The 22,659-nt window shown below is 38.0% G+C and overlaps 1 protein-coding gene across 1 annotated transcript; it reads left to right on the top strand.

Annotated features, from left to right (window-relative positions):
* The first annotated feature begins 23 nt into the window (after nt 1-23).
* efhc2 (EF-hand domain (C-terminal) containing 2) lies at nt 24-22,636 on the top strand. Its single transcript, XM_063005673.1, has 15 exons — nt 24-112; nt 5,067-5,213; nt 5,328-5,478; nt 5,573-5,796; nt 5,878-6,129; nt 6,681-6,788; nt 6,971-7,109; nt 10,317-10,482; nt 12,065-12,207; nt 12,330-12,526; nt 15,927-16,060; nt 16,320-16,514; nt 17,978-18,070; nt 19,021-19,123; nt 22,408-22,636. Exons 1-15 carry the CDS (start codon nt 71-73, stop codon nt 22,516-22,518), a joined length of 2,205 nt encoding a protein of 734 aa, XP_062861743.1. The 5' UTR covers nt 24-70; the 3' UTR covers nt 22,519-22,636.
* The last annotated feature ends 23 nt before the right edge of the window (nt 22,637-22,659 follow it).

The following is a 22,659-nucleotide window of genomic DNA, read 5'->3' as shown; positions in this document are numbered from 1 at the left end:
AGCAATCAAAGCTACAAACAGCGACTCCATAGCAACGAGTGTTAGCTACAGACTTTATTAATTCCCCAAAATGGCTTTACCTCTGTTATCTGGACGTGAACTCAACACAAATGTAAGTTTAAATGTATAATTATACCGTCTGTTTACTGTAAAACTAAGTACCTTTTAAAATAAGCTACCATTCATCTTCCATGTATATACTGTAGTTCTCTAGCTAAATACGTACGCTGAGTACCAACTTTTTAAGTACATCAAGGTCACACAGTGTTACAAACTGTTAACATGTTGTTTTTATGTTTGAGTAATACGCATAAGTAATGTTGTATGTATGCTAATTTCAGTAAAACAACTGCTGTTTTTTGTTAATGAATAAGTCAGTAAGCAATCGATTTCTCTATAGAAGTTTACTAGTAAAACTTAAGAACCTTTATTGGGGGTTTATGAAATGATTCTGAGCCAAGACTCACACAGTCCCAAAATCCTATGTAGTAGGAGTTGTTTGTAGATTCAAAGTACATGGAACTTTGTTATTACTTTAGTTTTTTTGCTAAAAATGCTTATTTCTTTAGTCAGATATACAGTAAGCTAGATACAAGTAGTAGAAGCTGCTAAAACACAGATGACACAGTCAAGAAGCCTTGACATCAGCTTGGACTTTGGAGGCTGTCTGAAGAAAGAGGCTCAAACTCTAAAGTCGTTACCCTAAAACTTAACTCAAGTTTGTTGTTGATAACACAGACAAAGAAAAAAAGTATTTATATACACTGATCAGCCATAACATTAAAACCGCCTCCTTGTTTCTACACTCACTGTTCATGTTATCTGCTTCACTTACCATAAAGAAGCACTTTGTAGTTCTACAATTACTGACTGTAGTCCATCTGTTTCTCTGCATGGGTTGTTAGCCCCCTTTCATGCTGTTCTTCAATGGTCAGGACTCTCCCAGGACTACAGAGCAGGTATTACTTGGGTGGTGGATCATTCTCAGCACTGCAGTGACACTGACATGGTGGTGGTGTGTTAGTGTGTGTTGTGCTGGTATAAGTGGATAAGACACAGCAATGCTGATTGAGTTTTTAAACACCTCACTGTCACTGCTGGACTGAGAATAGTCCACCAACCAAAAACATCCAGCCAACAGCGCCCCATGGGCAGCGTCTTGTGACCACTGATGAAGGTCTAGGAGATGACCAACTCAAACTGCAGCAATAGATGAGTGATCGTCTCTGACTTTACATCTACAGGTGGGACCAACTAGGTAGGAGTGTGTAATAGAGTGGACGGTGAGTGGACATGGTATTTAAAAACTCCAGCAGTGCTGCTGTGTCTGATCCACTCATACCAGCACAACACACACTAACACACCACCACCATGTCATTGTAACTGCAGGGCTGAGAATGATCCACCACTCAAATAATACCTGCTCTGTAGTGGTCCTGTGGAGGTCCTGACCATTGAAGAACATGGTGAAAGCAGGTAAAAAAAAAAACATGCAGAGAAACAGATGGACTACAGTCAGTAATTGTAGAACTACAAAGTGCTTCTATATGGTAAGTTGAGCTGATAAAATGAACAGTGAGTGTAGAAACAAGGAGGTGGTTTTAATGTTATGGCTGATCAGTGTATGTTTGGGGGTGGCAATTGTGCATAGTAACAGATGAAATGTAAGTAATTTTGTACCTAGAGAATAGCTGCAAAAACTATAAAAAAAAAATCAATGAAAAAATGATTATCAAAACCGTTGGGAAAGAACCGATAAGTCAGTCTATTTTTATTACCTACTTACCTGGCTAATTATCTTGGTCAAGCTTGCTAAAAACATAGCAGTGTGAGTAGACTGAGAGCTGTAGTGGCCCAAATGCCATCCATTATACTAAACAGTGAGCTGAATCAGATATCAACCAATATCGAGGCTACTATTTTGTGCACTGTATCGGATATTTTGTGCGGAATGAGACACAGTCCTCCTCCAGCTTGCCGGCTTTAATTTTTCAAGTTCTTAATTTTTATCTCTCTTGTTTGAATTTCATGTTTTTAATTGTAACTAAATGTTTGCAAGAAGTCTTTCTGAGGTTCTAGATCTCAGGAATGTTTTAATGCTTTTAATTTTTAATTTTTCCTTATGTAAAGCACTTTGAATTGCCACTGTGTATGAAAGGTGCTATACAAATAAACTTGCCTTGCCCTGCCTTGCCTATTTAACAGCCTGCAAATTCTGATTCCTCCTGTTAAAGAAAAGTATATTTAAGTGTACTTTTAAAAAAGCATTAAAAGAGCACAATAGTTATTACACTTGAAGTACATTATAAATGTACTACTGAGTGTACCGATGAACATACTGCATGCATTTCATTGTTATTTTGAGATATACAAAACATTAAGAGAAGAACTTTTTGAAATATAGTTGAAGTATGTTCCTTGTTTAAGTCATTTTGTGCAGTTTTATTCATTTTTGTATGTATAGTGGCCCTGAACGAGATGAAAGAAACTCGAATGTCGGGCGAATGTCCAACTAACTTAAATTTACCATGGTGCTAGTTTCGTAGTTTTTAACGGCGTGGACAAGTGGAAACATCACGGTTCACTTGTTATTTTCTACTCAGGTGTACAACACGATGTTTTAATAAAACCAGCCCAGACTAATATATCAGTTTGCAGTTGTCTATTCCCTTTCCTGTGAGTTAGTTTTTTTCAAAATTTTCACATCTGAAATTTTTTTCTGAATTTGTATATTGTAACGAACAGGTAAGCAGACATCTCCCTGCTCAGCTGTGCGAGCACTGTATCCCATGATGCAGTGCGCCCACGGCAAAAAATAAAGGTTAAAACAGAATTAACGGGTAAAATGGTGTTAGAAGCGCTTGTGTTTATAGATGTGTTTTGATTGAAAGCATACACTTAGCCCATTAAGCATTTTTGTGCCAAAAATGTAAGTTAAATTAAGGAACTGTACTTTTTACATCACATTTAAATTACAAACAAAAGACGGATAAAATAAAGACAGTTATTTTATCAAATTGGGCTTTAAATGTCACTGTTGTAAGCTGACAACGTTAGCCATAGGCGCTAAGGTGGCGCAGCGGTAAATCATGCTAGCACACCAGAGCTGACATTTTGAAATTCAACTCTGCCGTCCGGCTTAGTTACTGGGCTGGGCGCCTTCATGACAACGATTGGCTTGTTGTTCATACAGGGTGGAAAGCCGGATAGGGACTCTCTCATGGCTGATGCAATTACGACCTCTGCTGGCTGATTGATGATGCCTGCACAAAGAAGGGGAAGGAGTGCGTTGATTAGGTTGTGGCTCTCCATACACAAAGCTGTTCCGCATATGAACTCACCTTGTGCAGGTGAAAAGATGCAGTCGGTTACTGCACACGTGTCGGAGGGGGCCTGTATTGTCGAGTTATATGGGAAACAAAAAAAGCAGCTTACCGGGGGTTGTACACACATACAGTACACTATTTGTATTTAGGGTTAACATCAGAAGTAAACTTTATGAGAAGCTCTAGCTCTAATTAGACTTAGTTACTTTATGCACTTTGAGTTTCTTTAGTAAACTTGTTATTCTTGTGTTTTTTGCATGCGGTCTGGGTCCTTTCTGTGTGGAGTTTACATGTTCTCACCGTGTCTGTGTGGGTTTCCTCTGGGGGCTTCGGTTTCCTCCCACAGTTCAAAGACATGCAAGTGAAGTGAGCTGGAGATACTAGAAACTTGTGAACTGATAAATCTTGTGTAACGAGTAACTACCATTTCTGTCATTAATATAACCAAAGTGTGTGAAATATGATGTTAACATCCTAATACCTGTGAATAATAGTAATATTAATTCTCAATCAAAACCACTCAATCAACCACACAGTTGATGTCAGGTGTGAGCCAATTAGGTGATTGATTGTACCTGTGCAAGTTTGTAATGGATACTTTAAGGGTCTGGTTTCTTTACTAATTAATTAATTTAATAGTAAAATAATTAATTTTCAGTTTAATAATAATGATCATAATGTGTAAATACAGCTGGAAAAAAAGACTTTATGAGATTTAAATGAGACAAAGGGCAAGAATTTCATTAGGGTATGATGATATTTTATAGTGTACACACACACACACACACACACACACACACACACACACACACACACACACACACACACACACACACACACTTGTGCACCTTCATATGAACAACAATTCTACTTGATGGGTAGCACTGTCGCCTCACAGCAAGAAGGTTATGGGTTCGATTCCTAGGTGAAGCAGGTCCTTTTGGTGTGGATCGATATAACCTTGTTCTCCCCATGTCTGTGTGGGTTCCCTCCCATAGTACAAAGACATGCAGCCAGATTAATTGGAGGTAGAATAGAATAGAATAGAATAGAATAGAATAGAATAGAATAGAAATGAAATTTCGAGTGGCATCTCTCCAATAGAGTAGCAGCAGTAGAAGAAAGAAAGACAGTAGTAGTAATCACAAGTAATTAAAATTATTTACACAGAAAAATTATTTACACTCTAAAAGATAAAAATAAAAATCTTTGCACTCTTGTAAAGTGAATTTACATTTACATTTTACTGTGTGTGTGTTTGCCCTGTGTCGGACTGGCGACCTGTCCAGGGTGATTCTTATTTGGTGGTATAAGAATGTGCATAGTTAAATAGTCTAAAGCATTATTTCTTTATCTATTTTTGTTATTTTTCTACCTTTGTCCAGCATCTTGCACCTATGTTCTCCCTGTGTCTGCGTGGGTTTATTCTGGGTGCTCCGGTTTCCTCCCACAGTCCAAAGACATGCAAGTGAGGTGAATTGGAGACACTAAATTGTCCAGGATTGTGTTCGATATAACCTTGTGTGAACTGATCAACCTTGTGTAATGAGTGGCTACAGTTCCTGTCATTAATGTAACCAAAGTGTAAAACATGAAATTAAAATCCAAATAAACAAAGAAACTAGCTAACTTCTTTGTTAAATGCAAAGGCCATGCAATATGTTGTACATTGTATAACTCATCTTATTGTTTGAACCTGTGTTTATTATGTATTACTTAATATTAATTTTTTCCTTTAGCTGGGTAAAGAGAAGTTTCACAAATCTCAGCATTTTGATTACTCAAGTGGAGTACGATTGATGGGAGATGAAAAGCCAGGCATTGGAGGAGAATTGCTACCAGGCCAGAAAGCAAAACTCAAATACTCAGTTTTTCCCAGAGGAGAGGTTAGTGAGGCCCCTTCTTGGATATCATTTTACAAGCAGGTCGGTCATTAAAATAACACATTCATTTATTTACCAAAATTGAGTAAACAGAAACCAAAATTTCTTCTGCTTTAGGTCCTGTGCTTTGATGCTTACTTTAAAGAAGCTATTGCTCAAAGCAGGGAGGAAAAATACAGGATTAGACAATGTAAGATTTACTTTCACTTGGAAGATGATACCATACAGGTTGTGGAGCCCAAAGTTAAAAACAGTGGTATACCACAAGGTAAAGCCATTAAATATTTATTAATTTTAAACTCAAATATTAATTACATTCATTTAAATTCAGTTGTACCTAATCAATTTTTTCTTGCATGCAGGAACTCTTATTCACCGCCATCGCATTCCTCTCCCTCCCCCTAATAATGACCAGTTTTACAATTTTCACTCTTTTAATATTAACAAGGAGATGGTGTTTTACTCCAGGACCTTTATGATAATGGACTGTGACCCCTTCACACGTAATTTCCTAAGAAAAATGGGAGTGCGTGTTAATGACTTAGCAACAACACCAACAGACCCCTATACAACACTTCGTCATGAGGTAAGCAGGTGTCCAAAACAGTTGCTTACTGATGTAGAATAACTACAGTGTTGTCTTAGACTGTGTGCTTTACCTGCACAGCTGGAGAAGAGCATGAAGCCACTGCGCCCATATGAGAGACAGGATACCTTAAAGCAGTTCCTAAACCATGATCGCGATGTCCTGCGCTTTTATTGCTACTGGAATGATTCAGAGAGTATGTATGGAGACCCCAGAGAGCTGATCCTGCATTACTTTTTGGCAGATGATACTATAGAAATACGAGAAGTTATCTATCCAAACTCCGGACGAGATGCTGTTCCTAAATTTTTGCACAGGAGCAAGCTTCCAATGGTGTGTAGAAAGGTCTCATTGTTATGTTAGAATAGAGAGTATATTAAGCAGGGCTTAAAATGCATTTTAGACCATATTGGTGCAATGCCGTCACACTGTAATAATGTGTATGAAACACTAACTTGATTCAGAGTTCATTTAGGGAGTGCTTTCGTTGAATAATTCTTTTGTGCTTGTTGAGTAAGTCTGCCTTAAGTATTGACACTGGAGACAGTGGAATTCTGTGAAATTCTTATTGATTTATTTAATTAGACATGTGCTTTTACATATTATTACCATTGAAATAACATGGTTTAGAGTTTTTATTTGTATTAGTTTTTGTCCTTTAGTTTTTTTTCTTATTTCTGTTGTGGTGTGAAGCAAGAAGTTTATCTTACTGTTACTAAAGGTAATACATGAGGAAATAATTACGTTATTATTTACAAATTATACTTTTGCTTGAAAATATAGTTTGATCACTATCCCTGTTCATACAGATTTTTAAGACAGATTGCAGATATTTTTTTTGGCTTATATATTTTTTGGATTATATGTTTGGCTCTCCTGAACAGCATGCTCCCACTCCCAAACGCCAGCCTGGAGAAATAACAGACCGCACTGTTCTTAATGTATTTGGACCGACGGGACAAGGAGGTCGTTACATTTTGGATAGCCTCAAAGTAAGTTAAGAGAGTAAATAAAAACCATAATTATGTGTAGACCATTTAATTATTCATATAAAATTTATCATTTAATGTAAACACTCAGTCTTATTGCTCTTATTAGACCATAGCAAACTTATTTTTCATCTGAGTTAGTTTGAGATTTTGTAAACTGTTCTTTGTATTGGTGCATGTCTCAGACTGGTGCTGTTCATGAGGAGTTCTACAAGGACTGTGATTTGACCATTGGAGGAGTCATTAATGTCTGGGGCCGGAGTGTAATGATCTGTGACTGTGACAACTTCACCAAAGAGTACTATCGCTCCAAATATGGCATTGGTGAGTTGTAGCTCTGCGCACTATGAAAAAAGTCGTCAGCTTTACAGTGTCCAAGGTTTTTTAAAACTTAAGAAATCTATTTTATAATTATTTATGTATTCTTCTTAGTTAACTGCATTATTCTGATCAGAGCTGCTGTGGATCCAGAAAGTATTCACTTGCTAAAATTATCATAATTAGGAATGGAAGGCCCAAGTCATCACAAGTCATCTAGTGATGATTTTAAACATTAGAACCTCTTGCCTAATAAACTTTCAAAACAACTCCAACCCACTAAAACATAGACTCTACAAGATATCTGGAGGTGTCCTGTGGTATCTGGTACCAGGACATTGCCAGTAGGTCCTTTAACTTTGTTCTACAGTGCATCCTGGTGAATGATGCACACATGCCCAGCCATCTACATGATTTTCTTAAAAACAGGATTTGTCAGACTAGTTTACTTTCTTTCATTGCTCTGATGTCCACTTCTTATACCTGCTTGCCCACTGTAAGTACCTTCAGTGGTGAACAGGAGTTAGCATGGGCACTTTGACTGGCCCAGTACACTGTGGCTGGTTGTGCGCCTACATATAGACATACTTGGCTATGTCTGGGTGTGGCTGAGGCCACCGTTACCCTGTTAATGGTTACATCATTACCGTTCATTTTCAAACATTAAAATAAAGAAATAAATTAATTATTGGCACTCTTGTTGAAGGGCGAGGACTTAGAAGCCTGCATGATCTTGGAGAATTTGTATTACAGAGTGCTTTCAGACTCATTACTATGATTTTCTAATCTAATCACGTGTTCTCATAGAAGAAGACTAAGTGTAAAATTAGGCAACAGTTAAGCTCCACAACAGATTTTACTACATGTTTACTTATCTTAATCAAATAACTGTAAAATTGCATTTCTCCTGGTTACATGACCAGATTTACTTTAGAGCATTCAGACTTAATTAATATCAGACAAAATTAAAAGTTTTGAACTCGGCCTGACTGTGAGCCAATTCAGTGACAATCATATGTAATGCAAGTTCGGCCACATGATGTCAGTGTTGTGTTCAAATGTTTTTTTATTACCGTACTGGCGATCAGAATAATTATGCAGGTCTTTCTATTCATATTTTCTATGTTCTTTACAGTTAATGCTTTTTATTACAGTGTCATTAATAATTTTTGGTAAAGTTAAAAGTTTTACAACTTACTGAAGACTGCAGAGGAGCAGTGGTCTGCTTGGCTTTAAATCTGTGATTCCACATTTAGTAGTTATTTCTATTGCCAAGTGACCTACAGGGGTTGGACAAAATAACTGAAACACCTGTCATTTTAGTGTGGGAGGTTTCATGGCTAAATTGGACCAGTCTGGTGGCCAATCTTCATTAATTGCACATTGCACCAGTAAGAGCAGAGTGTGAAGGTTCAATTAGCAGGGTAAGAGCACAGTTTTGCTCAAAATATTGCAATGCACACAACATTATGGGTGACATACCAGAGTTCAAAAGATGACAAATTGTTGGTGCACGTCTTGCTGGCGCATCTGTGACCAAGACAGCAAGTCTTTGTGATGTATCAAGAGCCACGGTATCCAGGGTAATGTCAGCATACCACCAAGAAGGACGAACCACATCCAACAGGATTAACTGTGGACGCAAGAGGAAGCTGTCTGAAAGGGATGTTCGGGTGCTAACCCGGATTGTATCCAAAAAACATAAAACCACGGCTGCCCAAATCACGGCAGAATTAAATGTGCACCTCAACTCTCCTGTTTCCACCAGAACTGTCCGTCGGGAGCTCCACAGGGTCAATATACACGGCCGGGCTGCTATAGCCAAACCTTTGGTCACTCGTGCCAATGCCAAACGTCAGTTTCAATGGTGCAAGGAGCGCAAATCTTGGGCTGTGGACAATGTGAAACATGTATTGTTCTCTGATGAGTCCACCTTTACTGTTTTCCCCACATCCGGGAGAGTTACGGTGTGGAGAAGCCCCAAAGAAGCGTACCACCCAGACTGTTGCATGCCCAGAGTAAAGCATGGGGGTGGATCAGTGATGGTTTGGGCTGCCATATCATGGCATTCCCTTGGCCCAATACTTGTGCTAGATGGGCGCGTCACTGCCAAGGACTACCGAACCATTCTGGAGGACCATGTGCATCCAATGGCGGTGCCGTGTATCAGGATGACAATGCACCAATACACACAGCAAGACTGGTGAAAGATTGGTTTGATGAACATGAAAGTGAAGTTGAACATCTCCCATGGCCTGCACAGTCACCAGATCTAAATATTATTGAGCCACTTTGGGGTGTTTTGGAGAAGCGAGTCAGGAAACGTTTTCCTCCACCAGCATCACGTAGTGACCTGGCCACTATCCTGCAAGAAGAATGGCTTAAAATCCCTCTGACCACTGTGCAGGACTTGTATATGTCATTTCCAAGACGAATTGACGCTGTATTGGCCGCAAAAGGAGGCCCTACACCATACTAATAAATTATTGTGGTCTAAAACCAGGTGTTTCAGTTATTTTGTCCAACCCCTGTATACTGTACCCAATTACCAGTCCTAAATAATAAGTTTCTTGACCAGGGACAAGCATACCAAAGTGGGCTGTTTAGGCAGAGCAAGAAACATTGCTGACATTAATTTCATTTAATCAAATGTAATTTTTTACAGAATTTTACAGGAGTGAGTCAATACATGTGGCATATTTAAAACCCAACTGCAATCCCAAACTACAAAAAATTAAAGAGCACATCAACTGCAGAAAGGCAAACTGAAAATCTCCCTGGTATTGTTTACAGTTACTGTGGCATATTTGCCCTCAGTGGCTGGTGGAGAATGCCGTCACAGCCTCACCTTCTACTCCTTCTACTTTTAATGGTTTTATTGTACAATCGGAAATGGACAATAGCACTTTAGGTATGGTATGGATAGTTCCGGATTTAGATGGGTACTGTATTGTACTGTAGTATACTGTGCAAAGGAAAAGGGGCTAAGAAGGCAAATAAGCTCTGCTGTAGCAAAAACACTGTTCGGTGTGTTTGCATCTGACTACAGTGGTATAATAACAGAGGAGCTGATGACATTAGTTCATTAATACAGGGCAGCACACTGTAACTGCGTGACTCTCTTGGGTAAAGAAATTGCTGGGTCCCATGCATGTCATCAACACTTATAATTTTCTTTTTTGTTTTTCCTCTTTGTTTGGTGTGGCTTTGCAGAAGACTTCACACCCATCAAGTACAAGTTCCCTCCACCTGCAAAAGCAGCCCCACAGGTACCTCCGTACACTGGCTTTGGTTCAGAAGAAGATTCGCTTTGCTCCTGCCAGGGTCTGCTGCTCAAACCTCCTCAGAAAGACTTTAAGAAGCTAATGGAGAAAGACAGGTAAAGACAGGATTACTGGAGCGAGTTCCGTAACACATCATTCTACTTTTAACAGCATGAGTATTTAAACTAACATCTGACCTAAGGTTAAGTTTCCTGTCTCTTCTACTCATGTTTTTTTTTCATACGGGATACAGTACAGTACAGTGTACAGTAGTAAATGACAGATATGAAAGTATACTACTAATACAAAATTTTAACCAGTTCTATGTAGTCACTGTTAATAATTCTGAAAGTGTGTGGCTGTAATATAACTAACAAAACAATTAAATTTATCCTACCTGCTATTAGCTGCCAAATAATATACTGCACAGTAGTAGTGTTATTAATAATCTTATAATGCTGTGAAAAGTATTTGCCGCCTTCCAAATTTCTTCAATTTGTCACACTATGTTTTGGATTGTCAAACTACTTTTGATATTTGACAACATAACTCCAGTGTGTATCATGTGATGCCACATTCCAAAGAAATTCTAATACATATGTGAAACAAAGTCATTAGAAACTACAGCCTGAGACTTCTGTACCCCAGTGAACCACAGGGAGAGCCATTATCCACAAATGGAGAAAACTTGGAACAGTGGTGAACCTTCCCAGGAGTGGCCAGTCTAACAACATTTTACTATGAACACCTAAACAATTGATCCAGTTGAACTACTGGCCTTACTTGCCTTAGTTATGGTCACTATAAGAAAGATATAATCAATTTGGTCAACAAATTGCAATTAAATGCAATTCTTTGTACTTTTGCCAGTTAAATAATCAAGAGAATTCACAAATCAAAGATCTTGTTTATAATGCATAATACAAAATGTCCCAATGACCCTAATTAACTGTTTAAATAATACACTTCCAAAAAATTGGGTGTAATATTCAGAACTCAATGTATTAGGCTGTACACTGATCAGAGAGGACACTGCTTTAGTCATAAAATCCAACACAATGTGCTTAAAACAGAAACTTCACTATTAGTCAGAACAGATTTTATCACAGACTGGACTGAACAACGAAGAACTCCAATTATTTTTTTGCTAGTTATAACTTTCAGTTCAATTTAATTTTGTATATGTATGATTTGTGTAAATCCTGTTTATTTAAAGTATCCTCCAGGCCACCCAAAGAGGATGGGTCCCTGCGGAGTCTGGTTCCTCTCAAGGTTTCTTTCTGTAATCTTAAGGGAGTCTTTCCTTGCCACTGTCGCCCTCGACTTGCTCAACAGGAGGTGTTTTGTCTGTTGGTCCTGGATTCTGTAAAGTTGCTTTGAGACAATGTCCATTGTAAAAAGTGCTATATAAATAAAATTGACTTGACTTGACTTGATGAAATTTAGTATACTATTAAGCTTATACAGTAGTATTGTATTGGGAGCGAAACAGCTCAGTTCCTTGGGCTGCCTGATACAGTGGGTTTCATGCAGATATATTACATGCGAGTGATTCTTCCAACCCTTTTTATTTGTCTGCATAGTCCCAAAAAACTCTCAATTTCTCTTTTGTTGTATCAACTTTACTGAAATAATTTTTTATCATTGTTGCCAATTCTTGTATTTATTATAATTTTTTTTTTGTGGTGCTTTTGACAGACAGGGCCTGGTGAGCCATGTACTAAGATTTATGGGCAAAATGTTGACAGACAACCCCATAGACAAGACACGCTCTTTTATCATCTCCTACTACCTTAGTGATGACACTATATCAGTGTTTGAACCCTCCCAGAAAAACTCAGGTTTGCCACTTTTTTACTCCTTAGTAAATAATTCATTGAACTTGATAGAGAAAAAGATGGCTGTACATTTCCAGATTGCAATGATAACATATGGTATGTTAATGGCGCATATTATACTGCAGGGTTGATTGGAGGTAAATATTTGGAGAGAAGTCGAGTGAAGAAACCAACACAGGAGATCTTTAAGAGTGAGATGTCTGAATACTACAAAGCTCAGGACATGTATGTGGGAGCCACGCTCAATATAAACAACCAGTTCTTCCAGTTAATGGACGCTGATGAGTATGCAGTCAACTATATGGAGCAGCATGCAGAAGAGGTACTGCATATTTAATGCTCAGGCCCAAATGAAGAGTACTAAATCATGTGTAAAGCCTTGTACAGTGCATGCTATTTAAATATGTGTTGTTAGTCATTAGTAAGAAATAAGGTAGTTTTCACACTTCAGTCTGTACTCAGGAATGTTTCTGGGCTCAGTTTTGGGTTGGTTTAAACAAATGAGATAAAAGATAAACTTCTTAATTATTTTATTATGAGTAATTAAACTAATATATTGCATATTAACCTTTTGCTTTTTATTTAGCTTGCCATTAAACTGTTAATGTGAAGCCTTTTGGTTAAAGTTGGCACTTATATACAAAATGATTACTGTACTGTGCAAAAGTTTTATGCAGGTGTGGAAAGTAAGAATACTGTCAAAAATAGAAGCATTAATAGTCAATAAACAAAAATTAAATGAACAAAAGAGCAATCTAAATTAAATCAATATTTGGTGTAACCACATTTACCTTCAAAGCAGCATCAATTCTTCTAGGTACACTTGCACATAGTTTTTGAAGGAACTTGGCAGGGAGGTTGTTCCAAACATCTTGAAGAACTAATCACAGATCTTCTGTGCATGTAGACTTGCTCAAATCCAGACAGATGTTGAGATCAGGGCCATATCATCACTTCCAGGACTCCTTTGTTCTTCTTTAAGCTGAAGATGCTTCTTAATGATGTTGACTGTATGTTTGGGGTTGTTGTCCTGCTGCAGAATACACGTGCAGCCAATTAGATGCCTTTCCAATAATATTGCATGTTGGATCTGCCTGTATTTCTCACAGATAAGGACACCATGAATCCTGACCAAATTCCCAACCCCATTTGCTTAAATGCAGCTTCACTGTTGCCCGATGACACTTATTGTACCACTTTCCAGCCCTTCAGTAAACAAACTGCCTTCTGTTACAGCCAAATATTTTACATTTTGACTCATCACCCCAAAGCACCTGCTGCCAATTTTCTGCATCCCAGTTTCTATGTTTTTGTGCATAGTTGGGTCGCTTGGCCCTGTTTTGATGTTAAAGGTATGGCATTTTGGCCACAATTCTTCCATAAAGACCACTTCTGGCCAGACTTTTCCGCACAGTAGATGAGTGTACTTGGGTCCCATTGGTTTCTCCCAACTCTGAGCTGATGGCACTGCTGGACATCTTCCGATTTAGAACAGAAGTAAGCATGCGTTTTTCATCTGCTGCACTAAGTTTCCTTGGTTTTATCAGTGTTGCCCGTTACTTTGTGCTTCTTCGAAAGAGCTTGAACAGCATATTATGAAATCCCAGTCTGCTGTGAAATCTTTGCATGGGAGAGACCTTGTGTCTTGTTGCTGTGCTCAGTCTTGCCGTGGTGTACGACATGCGACATGAAACTGTCCTCCACCATCTCACCTTTCTAGCAGTTTGGCTGTTCCTTATCCATTTTTAAGTGTCCTACACAGCTGTTTCTGTTTCAGTAAAGACTGTTTTATCCTACATATAAAAGTGATGATCATTGTCACCTGTTTGGTATAATTGGTTAATCATACACCTGATTATAATCCTACAAAATCCCTGACTGTGCAAGTGTACCTAGAAAAATGTATGCTGTTTTGAAGGGTGGTCACACCAAATATTGTTTTGATTTAGATTTCTCCCTTGTTCATTTACTTGTATTTTGTTAATTGACAAAAATGAACTATTAACACTTCTATTTTTTTATTATTCTCACTTTGCTGCATTTTTTCACACCTGCCTAAAACTTGAGCACAGTTCTGTAGGTCAGTAATTTGTTTAATCAAACACTGTGTATGCATCCATAGTCTCTAATTTGGTGTTTAGTTTTGCAGTGTGATTCTTTAAAAAATAAGTTATTGTTTGGCCAACAACATTATAGTATAGTCTATATCTAATCTCTTTAACTGAACCCCTGACCCACATTTTAGATATATCAGAGAAACTTTACCCAGGCTTGAAAACACTTTACACATGGAAAATGTTATGATCTCTGGGTTCAAACAGACTCAGGTCAAGGAACAAAAGTACTGTTGACAAGGTGTAATAACAAATGTTAAACCAAATTATTTATTTTGTGTGTAAATCACAAAGACAGTAAGAGCTCACTAAACTAGCACAGATGGAGGGGAGGCAAAAAATCCTGCAGAAAATTAAAATAAATGTATTACTTGTATGTTGGAGGCTTCTGTCACCCCACAACCCCCCTCCCAAAAAAAGATTTGCTAAAATAAAGAAATGAATACTGGGCAAACCCATTTTAGATAATAGTCTAACAGGCAAAATGGATAATTGTATAAAGTTTATTTTGGTTAAACCATTCAGCACTTTTAGTCACAATTCAGATTAAAACTATTCCATATGTGAAGGTAGGTAATGTACTAAGACGCACATCTGGGATTTTAGTCTTGTCCAATTTTATGTCATCAGTTGACATGTATGAACATTCATTCATTTATTTATTGTTTGTTTTGTTATCGCTTTATCCTAGTCAGTGGGTCTGATTCATTAAGAAAAAGCACTAGGTTGCCAGTCCATCACAGGGCAGACACACACTCACACATGCACACACTCATATTGAGGCCAATTTAAGTAGCTTTAATTAGCCTGACTACATGTTTTTGCAAAAGTGGAAGAAAACCTGTGCACCCAGAGGAAACTCATGTGGACACCTAGACAGACACACAGAAAGCCTGTCTGGGGAATCGAACCCAGGCCACTCTTGCTGTGATGCCCCAGTGTTACCCATGTAGCTTACTAATTATATAATATCTAATTATATAAATGTTATTAGTACTATTGCTAATCGGTAGGATACACATCCATTTCTGTAGGACATACTCAATGTATATCTTACATGACAAAAGTAGTATGATGTGGTGAGACATCAGTAGAGACATAGTCTAGTCTCATTATATACATACACTATATAGACAAAGGTATTGGCACACACCTCTTAATTTCTGAATTCAGTCAATCATTTATTTAGTCCTATTGCCACAGGTGTATAAAATCAAGGACCTAGTCATGCAGTCTGCCTTTACAAACGTTTGTGAAAGAATGGATCATTCTAAAAAACGTGGTACTGCCATTATTGCAACAAGTCTGGTCATTAAAAAATCTTCCCTTGTAGATATTGCACGATCAACTGTGAGTGGTATTACTGAAAAGTGGAAGCATTTAGGAACCCCAGCAATTCAGCCACAAAGTGGCAGACCTCATACAGTTTTAGAACAGGGTTTCCTAATTTTAGAACAGGGTTTTCTAGTTTTTCCTAATTACCTAATACATCTTCTCAGACATCTCTTATTTCACATTTTAGCAAGATAATATTTTTTTTGCTGACATATTTGCATCTGTGAAATATGCATTGATTGTATTCACTGATGTTTTAAAAATTTTGCACAGTTTCCCAGGGCCAATATTGGCACCATTCTAAGCAAGTTAAAGTCCATCAGTGAAGAGAAGCAGAGGGAAATGAGAAAGTTCCTAGCACTAAGTGATCCAGGCAGCACTGCATACATTCCTCATGAGTCCTTCAGGTAAGGAGCCAACCAAGAGCTACTGATGTACTGACAAATCACATGATCATAACTGATAGTAAGAACATGTATGTAAGTAATGTGGCAATTGCAACATAGACACATATCTTATACTTTTTTAAATATTATATTAATATTCGTCTATTAGTCACCACGACAGACTGTGTGTCCGTACTAATCTACCTGTGAAATCCACCAATAAAAGCAGCACATTCTCTATTGACTCAGTGTCACATGATGAGTTTGTGTGTCTTTGCAGGTCTCTGTTGACAGATTTAAATTGTCAGCTGTCGGAGCATGAGATTATGGTGTTGGGTCGTACCTACTTGGTACGAGAACAGCCTGAGCTGGACGTTGGCCTTATGCTGGCCATTGCTCAGAATTACCTGAGGAAGAAACAATTTGAGAACTTCTCAGACATGCTGCGAGCTTTTACACATGAGGACCAGGACAGGTATAACAGAACCACTGAAATAAATAAATAACGAAAAAAATGTATTCATAGTGATTTACATGAAAAATAATTCAATTATTTTATTATTGTGTACCTTCTAAGAATTCTTTTATATGACTCAAAATGACTACACTTATTAAATAATTCATTTAAAGTGCATGGAAACAAGTACACTTTATTTGCAAGTATAAAAATACAGTAAGCTCTTACTGCTCTATGTGAACGCAATTTTAATGTAGAAATAAGAGAGCATTTCTTTAAGGACACGTTGATCACAAACACTCAACCTGAGGTAGATCAGTCTGCAGACCCCACGGTTCCACATTCAGGAGCCCTGATTAGTTCCAGTGGTTCAGCTAAAGCATTGGAACCAGATGATCTGTCCAGCAAGGCATATAGTAGAAAAAATACGCAAATAGATGACTGAGAGTAACTGAGTTCGACAGATTGCTCTTAGTAATGCATGTAGTACTGTTTGTCATTTAAAAAGGATAATATTCTAAATACATTTTGATAAGTCACATTGTTATGATTAAGGACACCTCTGGTAACAGATGTTCATGATTTGTCTGGTCAACATCATTTCATTTGTTAATATACATACATTCCTGCATTTCAGACCTGCAACACATTCCAAAAAAAAAGTTGGGACGGTAAAGCATTTACCACTTTGTCATTTTGCCATTCCTTTTCACATCACTTAAAACAAAAAAAAATTATTGTTTCTGGTATTATTTTGTCTCGTTTTTCCTGCAACAGTATGGGCTTGTCATTTTCCTGTTTCAAAATTCCCCATACATTCTCTACTTGGGAGAGGTCAGGATTGCAGGAAGGCCAGTTTGTACCGTCTACCTTCACGGTCATGCCTGTGTACAACATATGGTTTTGCATTTCCAAGAGATGAAGCTGACCAGACAAAACATCAAGTATCTTTGGTTCATTCTGTACAGAACCCTAACTGATGTCTTTACTACCAGTTGTATTTGTCCTATTGCCCTACCTACATGACATTATTATGCATTACATGCACATGTTGTATGAGTTTAATTTATTGGAAGCTTGCTTATATGTATAAGACTGACTTTTAATCACATCATTCCATTTAAATGTTAAAAATTACAGAATTTGACAAAAAACATTTCTTTGCATCTGCAAGGCCACTTTCAAAGGGAAATCAGCAGACAAACTGCACACTCAAGATGTGGTATTCACATTCTGTTATAAAGAAATTTGAAGAATCAGGAGAGATCAAGGACAAAAAAGACTGGAAGGCCAAAAAAATCTTCTTTAAAATCTGATTTTCTTAGAGTTTCTCAGAGTTTTGTCTTTTCTGAATGTGAAATGCTACACACTATTCTCTGTACCTACTAGTCTGACTGCATATATTAAATTCTTGCAGACCATCAGATGCCAGTGTTTTACTAATATTTTGTTCTTTTTATGTTTTTGCTATAACATTAAAGAAGTGGATATATTTCCATTAAAGAGGCTTGGATTGTATGCAAAAGTTTCCGCTTGCCACTGGACGATGACCTTTTGAGAGCCCTTCTGCACAAGTAAGTAGCAATATATTAGTTTCTGAAAATTGTAAACAAAAATACATATAAATTCTCATTACTATTCATATTTTACATGACTCGAAAGCAAAAACTATAAAAAATATTGATTTCAAAACTAAATTATTTGACTCTTTTGATGCTTTGAAGCTTTTGCCATGTTTAATTTATGACTCTAATTAATAAATGAGTCCTGTCTTTTTTTTTCTAATTTTACCATCTTGGATCACTGTTAATTAAAAAAGTTAATAAAAAAATATAAAAAAGGCAAAAAGAAAATGTGTCACTATCTGTAAGTAAATAGAAATAAATAAATGAGTGATGTCACCCATTCCAGGGTGTATTTTCATCTCACACATAAACTCATGATCCAAGGATAGTCTCCACACAATGGGTGTGTTCGAAAACCTAGAGAGCTGCCTTGCTGTGTCTTACTGCCTACATAGGCAGCTGCTTCAGTAGAGAGGATTCTAATAAGTCAATGACTTATAAGTCAGGTATCTCCCTTCATGTACCGAAAACAGTTACATTCGCTGACAAATAAAAACATTTGTGCAAGTTTATACAAGTTAAAAATCAATAAGAATTTATTTACGTTTGAAAATAACGTTCGTTCCTCCGCCCCGTCAGCCATGTTTTTATTATTTTTCTGTGAGAGAAGAGCTGCCTCACTGAATGCTGGGATTGTCTTGATCACTAAGGACGCTTCCGATGCTCACTCGTTCTTGAGTCAAAATAACATTGAAATGTTAAGATGCCTAACTAGTGAGGATATTAAGGCATCTAGGATTCTGAACAGGCTCCTTCTCGAGAGCGCGCGTAGGATGGCGTCTATGTCCCTAGCTTTTCGAACACACCCAATATCTGTAATTATTGTAAAGCAGTTTATTTACAGGTAGATTTGGTCTGAAATATTTCTCTGTTTTGGTCCTTGTATTGTTTACCTTCAGATTTGAGAATGATTCTGGCAAGATGGACTACAATGCTTTTCTCTCAGGGATCAACTGGAGAGAGAATGCCTGTCCACCGCTTCCACCAGATGTTGCCTTGAAGGTAAGTTAACACTGATGTCTGCTGTACTTTGATTTTTTTATTACAGCTAACTTAATGTGATATGTAGTGCCCTGTTCTAGCAGGACCTCTTGCAAGGCTACATACAGTACCTAATGTGTGGCTTTGTCTCTCATTATAAGCAGACATAGCCACACACACACACACACACACACACACACACACTCAGAGTAAAAAAAAAAAAAAAGCAAGTGGCAAAATTCCAGTCCTTGGTCCATTACCTACCAATGTGGCATCTCTAAGCCTTGCCTCATTCAAACCAGCCTACAGAAAAACAAACTGTATTTACTACTCACAAGTAGTCTTTTTTGCTGTACTTTATATTAGCATGTCATGCTGCATAACAGACTAAACAAAACCATCTGCCCCAGAGTTTACCAAAATTGGAGAAAATAGAGGCAGTTTATGTCATTTTTATTACCTGCAGATGGGGCCTATGATCATTTTACATTTTGTTCTAATTAGAGCAGAGACTGTATTAGTATTTTTAAAACATTTTCCCCGAGTTTCCCTCCCAATCTAGTCGTATCCAATTACACAGTTTTTTTCCTTTACTGCTGCAGACCTTCACGTCTGATTGTGGAGGGCCAAACCTAACACACGCTCCCTCCAACACGTGTGCAGTAGCTGACCACTTCTTTTCACCTGCATAAGGCAGGTTCCTGTGGGGATTCGTATCACACACCAATCTCCACTGTCCCGTCTCACTCATCTGGTTAAGGAGCTGACATGAGTGGTAGAGGAATACAGAGAGTATATAGTGATCCTCTCTACATGATAAATCAGTGTGGATTTAAAAATGACTAGCCTGAGATAAAGAGTGGGATTTTTGTAATGAATACAGAAAGCTTGACATGATCCTTCATACAGTGTATCACAAAAGTGAGTACACCCCTCACATTTCTGCAAATATTTCATTATATCTTTTCATGGAACAACACTATAGACATGAAACTTGGATAGAACTTAGAGTAGTCAGTGTACAGCTTGTATAGCAGTGTAGATTTACTGTCTTCTGAAAATAACTCAACACACAGCCATTAATGTCTAAATAGCTGCAACATAAGTGAGTACACCCCACAGTGAACATGTCCAAATTGTGCCCAAATGTGTCGTTGTCCCTCCCTGGTGTCATGTGTCAAGGTCCCAGGTGTAAATGGGGAGCAGGGCTGTTAAATTTGGTGTTTTGGGTACAATTCTCTCATACTGGCCACTGGATATTCAACATGGCACCTCATGGCAAAGAACTCTCTGAGGATGTGAGAAATAGAATTGTTGCTCTCCACAAAGATGGCCTGGGCTATAAGAAGATTGCTAACACCCTGAAACTGAGCTACAGCATGGTGGCCAAGGTCATACAGCGGTTTTCCAGGACAGGTTCCACTCGGAATAGGCTTCGCCAGGGTCAATCAAAGAAGTTGAGTCCACGTGTTCGGCGTCGTATCCAGAGGTTGGCTTTAAAAAATAGACACATGAGTGCTGCCAGCATTGCTGCAGAGGTTGAAGACGTGGGAGGTCAGCCTGTCAGTGCTCAGACCATACGCCGCACACTGCATCAACTCGGTCTGCATGGTCGTCATCCCAGAAGGAAGCTGACGCACAAGAAAGCCCGCAAACAGTTTGCTGAAGACAAGCAGTCCAAGAACATGGATTACTGGAATGCCCTGTGGTCTGACGAGACCAAGATAAACTTGTTTGGCTCAGATGGTGTCCAGCATGTGTGGCGGCACCCTGGTGAGAAGTACCAAGACAACTGTATCTTGCCTACAGTCAAGCATGGTGGTGGTAGCATCATGGTCTTGGGCTGCATGAGTGTTGCTGGCACTGGGGAGCTGCAGTTCATTGAGGGAAACATGAATTCCAACATGTACTGTGACATTCTGAAACAGAGCATGATCCCCTCCCTTCGAAAACTGGGCCTCATGGCAGTTTTCCAACAGGATAACGACCCCAAACACAACCTCCAAGATGACAACTGCCTTGCTGAGGAAGCTGAAGGTAAAGGTGATGGACTTAACCCAATTGAGCACCTGTGGCGCATCCTCAAGTGGAAGGTGGAGGAGTTCAAGGTGTCTAACATCCACCAGCTCCGTGATGTCATCATGGAGGAGTGGAAGAGGATTCCAGTAGCAACCTGTGCAGCTCTTGTGAATTCCATGCCCAGGAGGGTTAAGGCAGTGCTGGATAATAATGGTGGTCACACAAAATATTGACACTTTGGGCACAATTTGGACATGTTCACTGTGGGGTGTACTCACTTATGTTGCCAGCTATTTAGACATTAATGGCTGTGTGTTGAGTTATTTTCAGAAGACAGTAAATCTACACTGCTATACAAGCTGTACACTGACTACTCTAAGTTATATCCAAGTTTCATGTCTATAGTGTTGTCTCATGAAATGATATAATAAAATATTTGCAGAAATGTGAGGGGTGTACTCACTTTTGTGATACACTGTACATGTTAAAGTTGAAAGAATACATTACTGATTAGTAAAAAGTTGCAAACAGTGACCTAATGCATTTTTCTGCTGCTATAGCTTACCCACTTTTCTGCTCACCGTGCTTTATGTCAGTGCTAACCACTGGCTATTCTCATCTTTTCTCATCAACAAAGCATTGAACTCTGCTTACTGGGTGTTTTTATTATTTTGCACTTATTTGTTTACATTTCAGACTGCTGAAAAAGTTAAATTAGCAGAGGTGGCAGAGGTACACAGGTTCTTAAATAAATGTACTACTAATTTGATTGAAAATACTCAAGTAAAAATTGAAGTTTATATTTTACTCAAGTAGAGATATAAAAGTACAAGCTACTAAATGTACTAAAAAGGAAAAGTATTTCTTTAAAAAGCCTTACTAACTCCAAGCTTGGTTTAAAAAAAAACAAAAAAGCTCTACTGAACACCTTTGGAATGAACTGGATTTTCAGTTGAGGCTTTCTCCAATCACAGGTTTACCCCTACCCCTTCCTAGACCTTTATTTAACTGACACAAGTCCAACATTTTTAAAAATGTTTTGGCAGACCAATTTAATTTATTTTTTGATATAAACTAATTTGGAATTTGATGCCTAAAACACACTCAAAGAAAGCTGGAACGGGGCAAAATAAGAGTAAAAGTTTATAGAATATTCAAGTTACACTATTTTGAAACATTTCAATGATAATAAAATGATTAGAATTAACATTGATAAATGTCAGTATGTTTGTGCCAGTCATGTACGATGCTGAACTATTTTCACTTTGTTCTGCTATCATTTGCAGTTTGATATAGACTGGAAAGGAGAAGCTGTAGGTCCTGCAGTAAAAAATGTCAACTACACACTGTTACTGGAGGACGTCTTTCACAATACTGACATCAGTGAAATCAGCTAAAAGAAATGGACACCTCCCCTCCCCCATAGACATCTGCACACAACTTAAAGAACATGGTATAACATGCAATTTTAAGAGAGGAAAGTGTTATTAATAAACATTGCTCTTATTACTTTAATATGTTATCTTTTATGTTACGTT

The sequence above is a fragment of the Trichomycterus rosablanca genome, chromosome 12 (assembly GCF_030014385.1).
Source record: "Trichomycterus rosablanca isolate fTriRos1 chromosome 12, fTriRos1.hap1, whole genome shotgun sequence".
Taxonomy (NCBI): domain Eukaryota; kingdom Metazoa; phylum Chordata; class Actinopteri; order Siluriformes; family Trichomycteridae; genus Trichomycterus; species Trichomycterus rosablanca.
This window is presented reverse-complemented; position numbering and strand designations above follow the sequence as displayed.

Excerpts from the sequence above, each read along its gene's own strand:
- efhc2 (XM_063005673.1), top strand. The coding sequence starts at position 71 with ATGGCTTTACCTCTGTTATCTGGACGTGAACTCAACACAAAT. Across the intron at positions 6,130-6,680 it reads ACAGGAGCAAGCTTCCAATG|CATGCTCCCACTCCCAAACG; the intron begins GTGTGTAGAAAG and ends TCTCCTGAACAG. Across the intron at positions 19,124-22,407 it reads CACCAGATGTTGCCTTGAAG|TTTGATATAGACTGGAAAGG; the intron begins GTAAGTTAACAC and ends TATCATTTGCAG.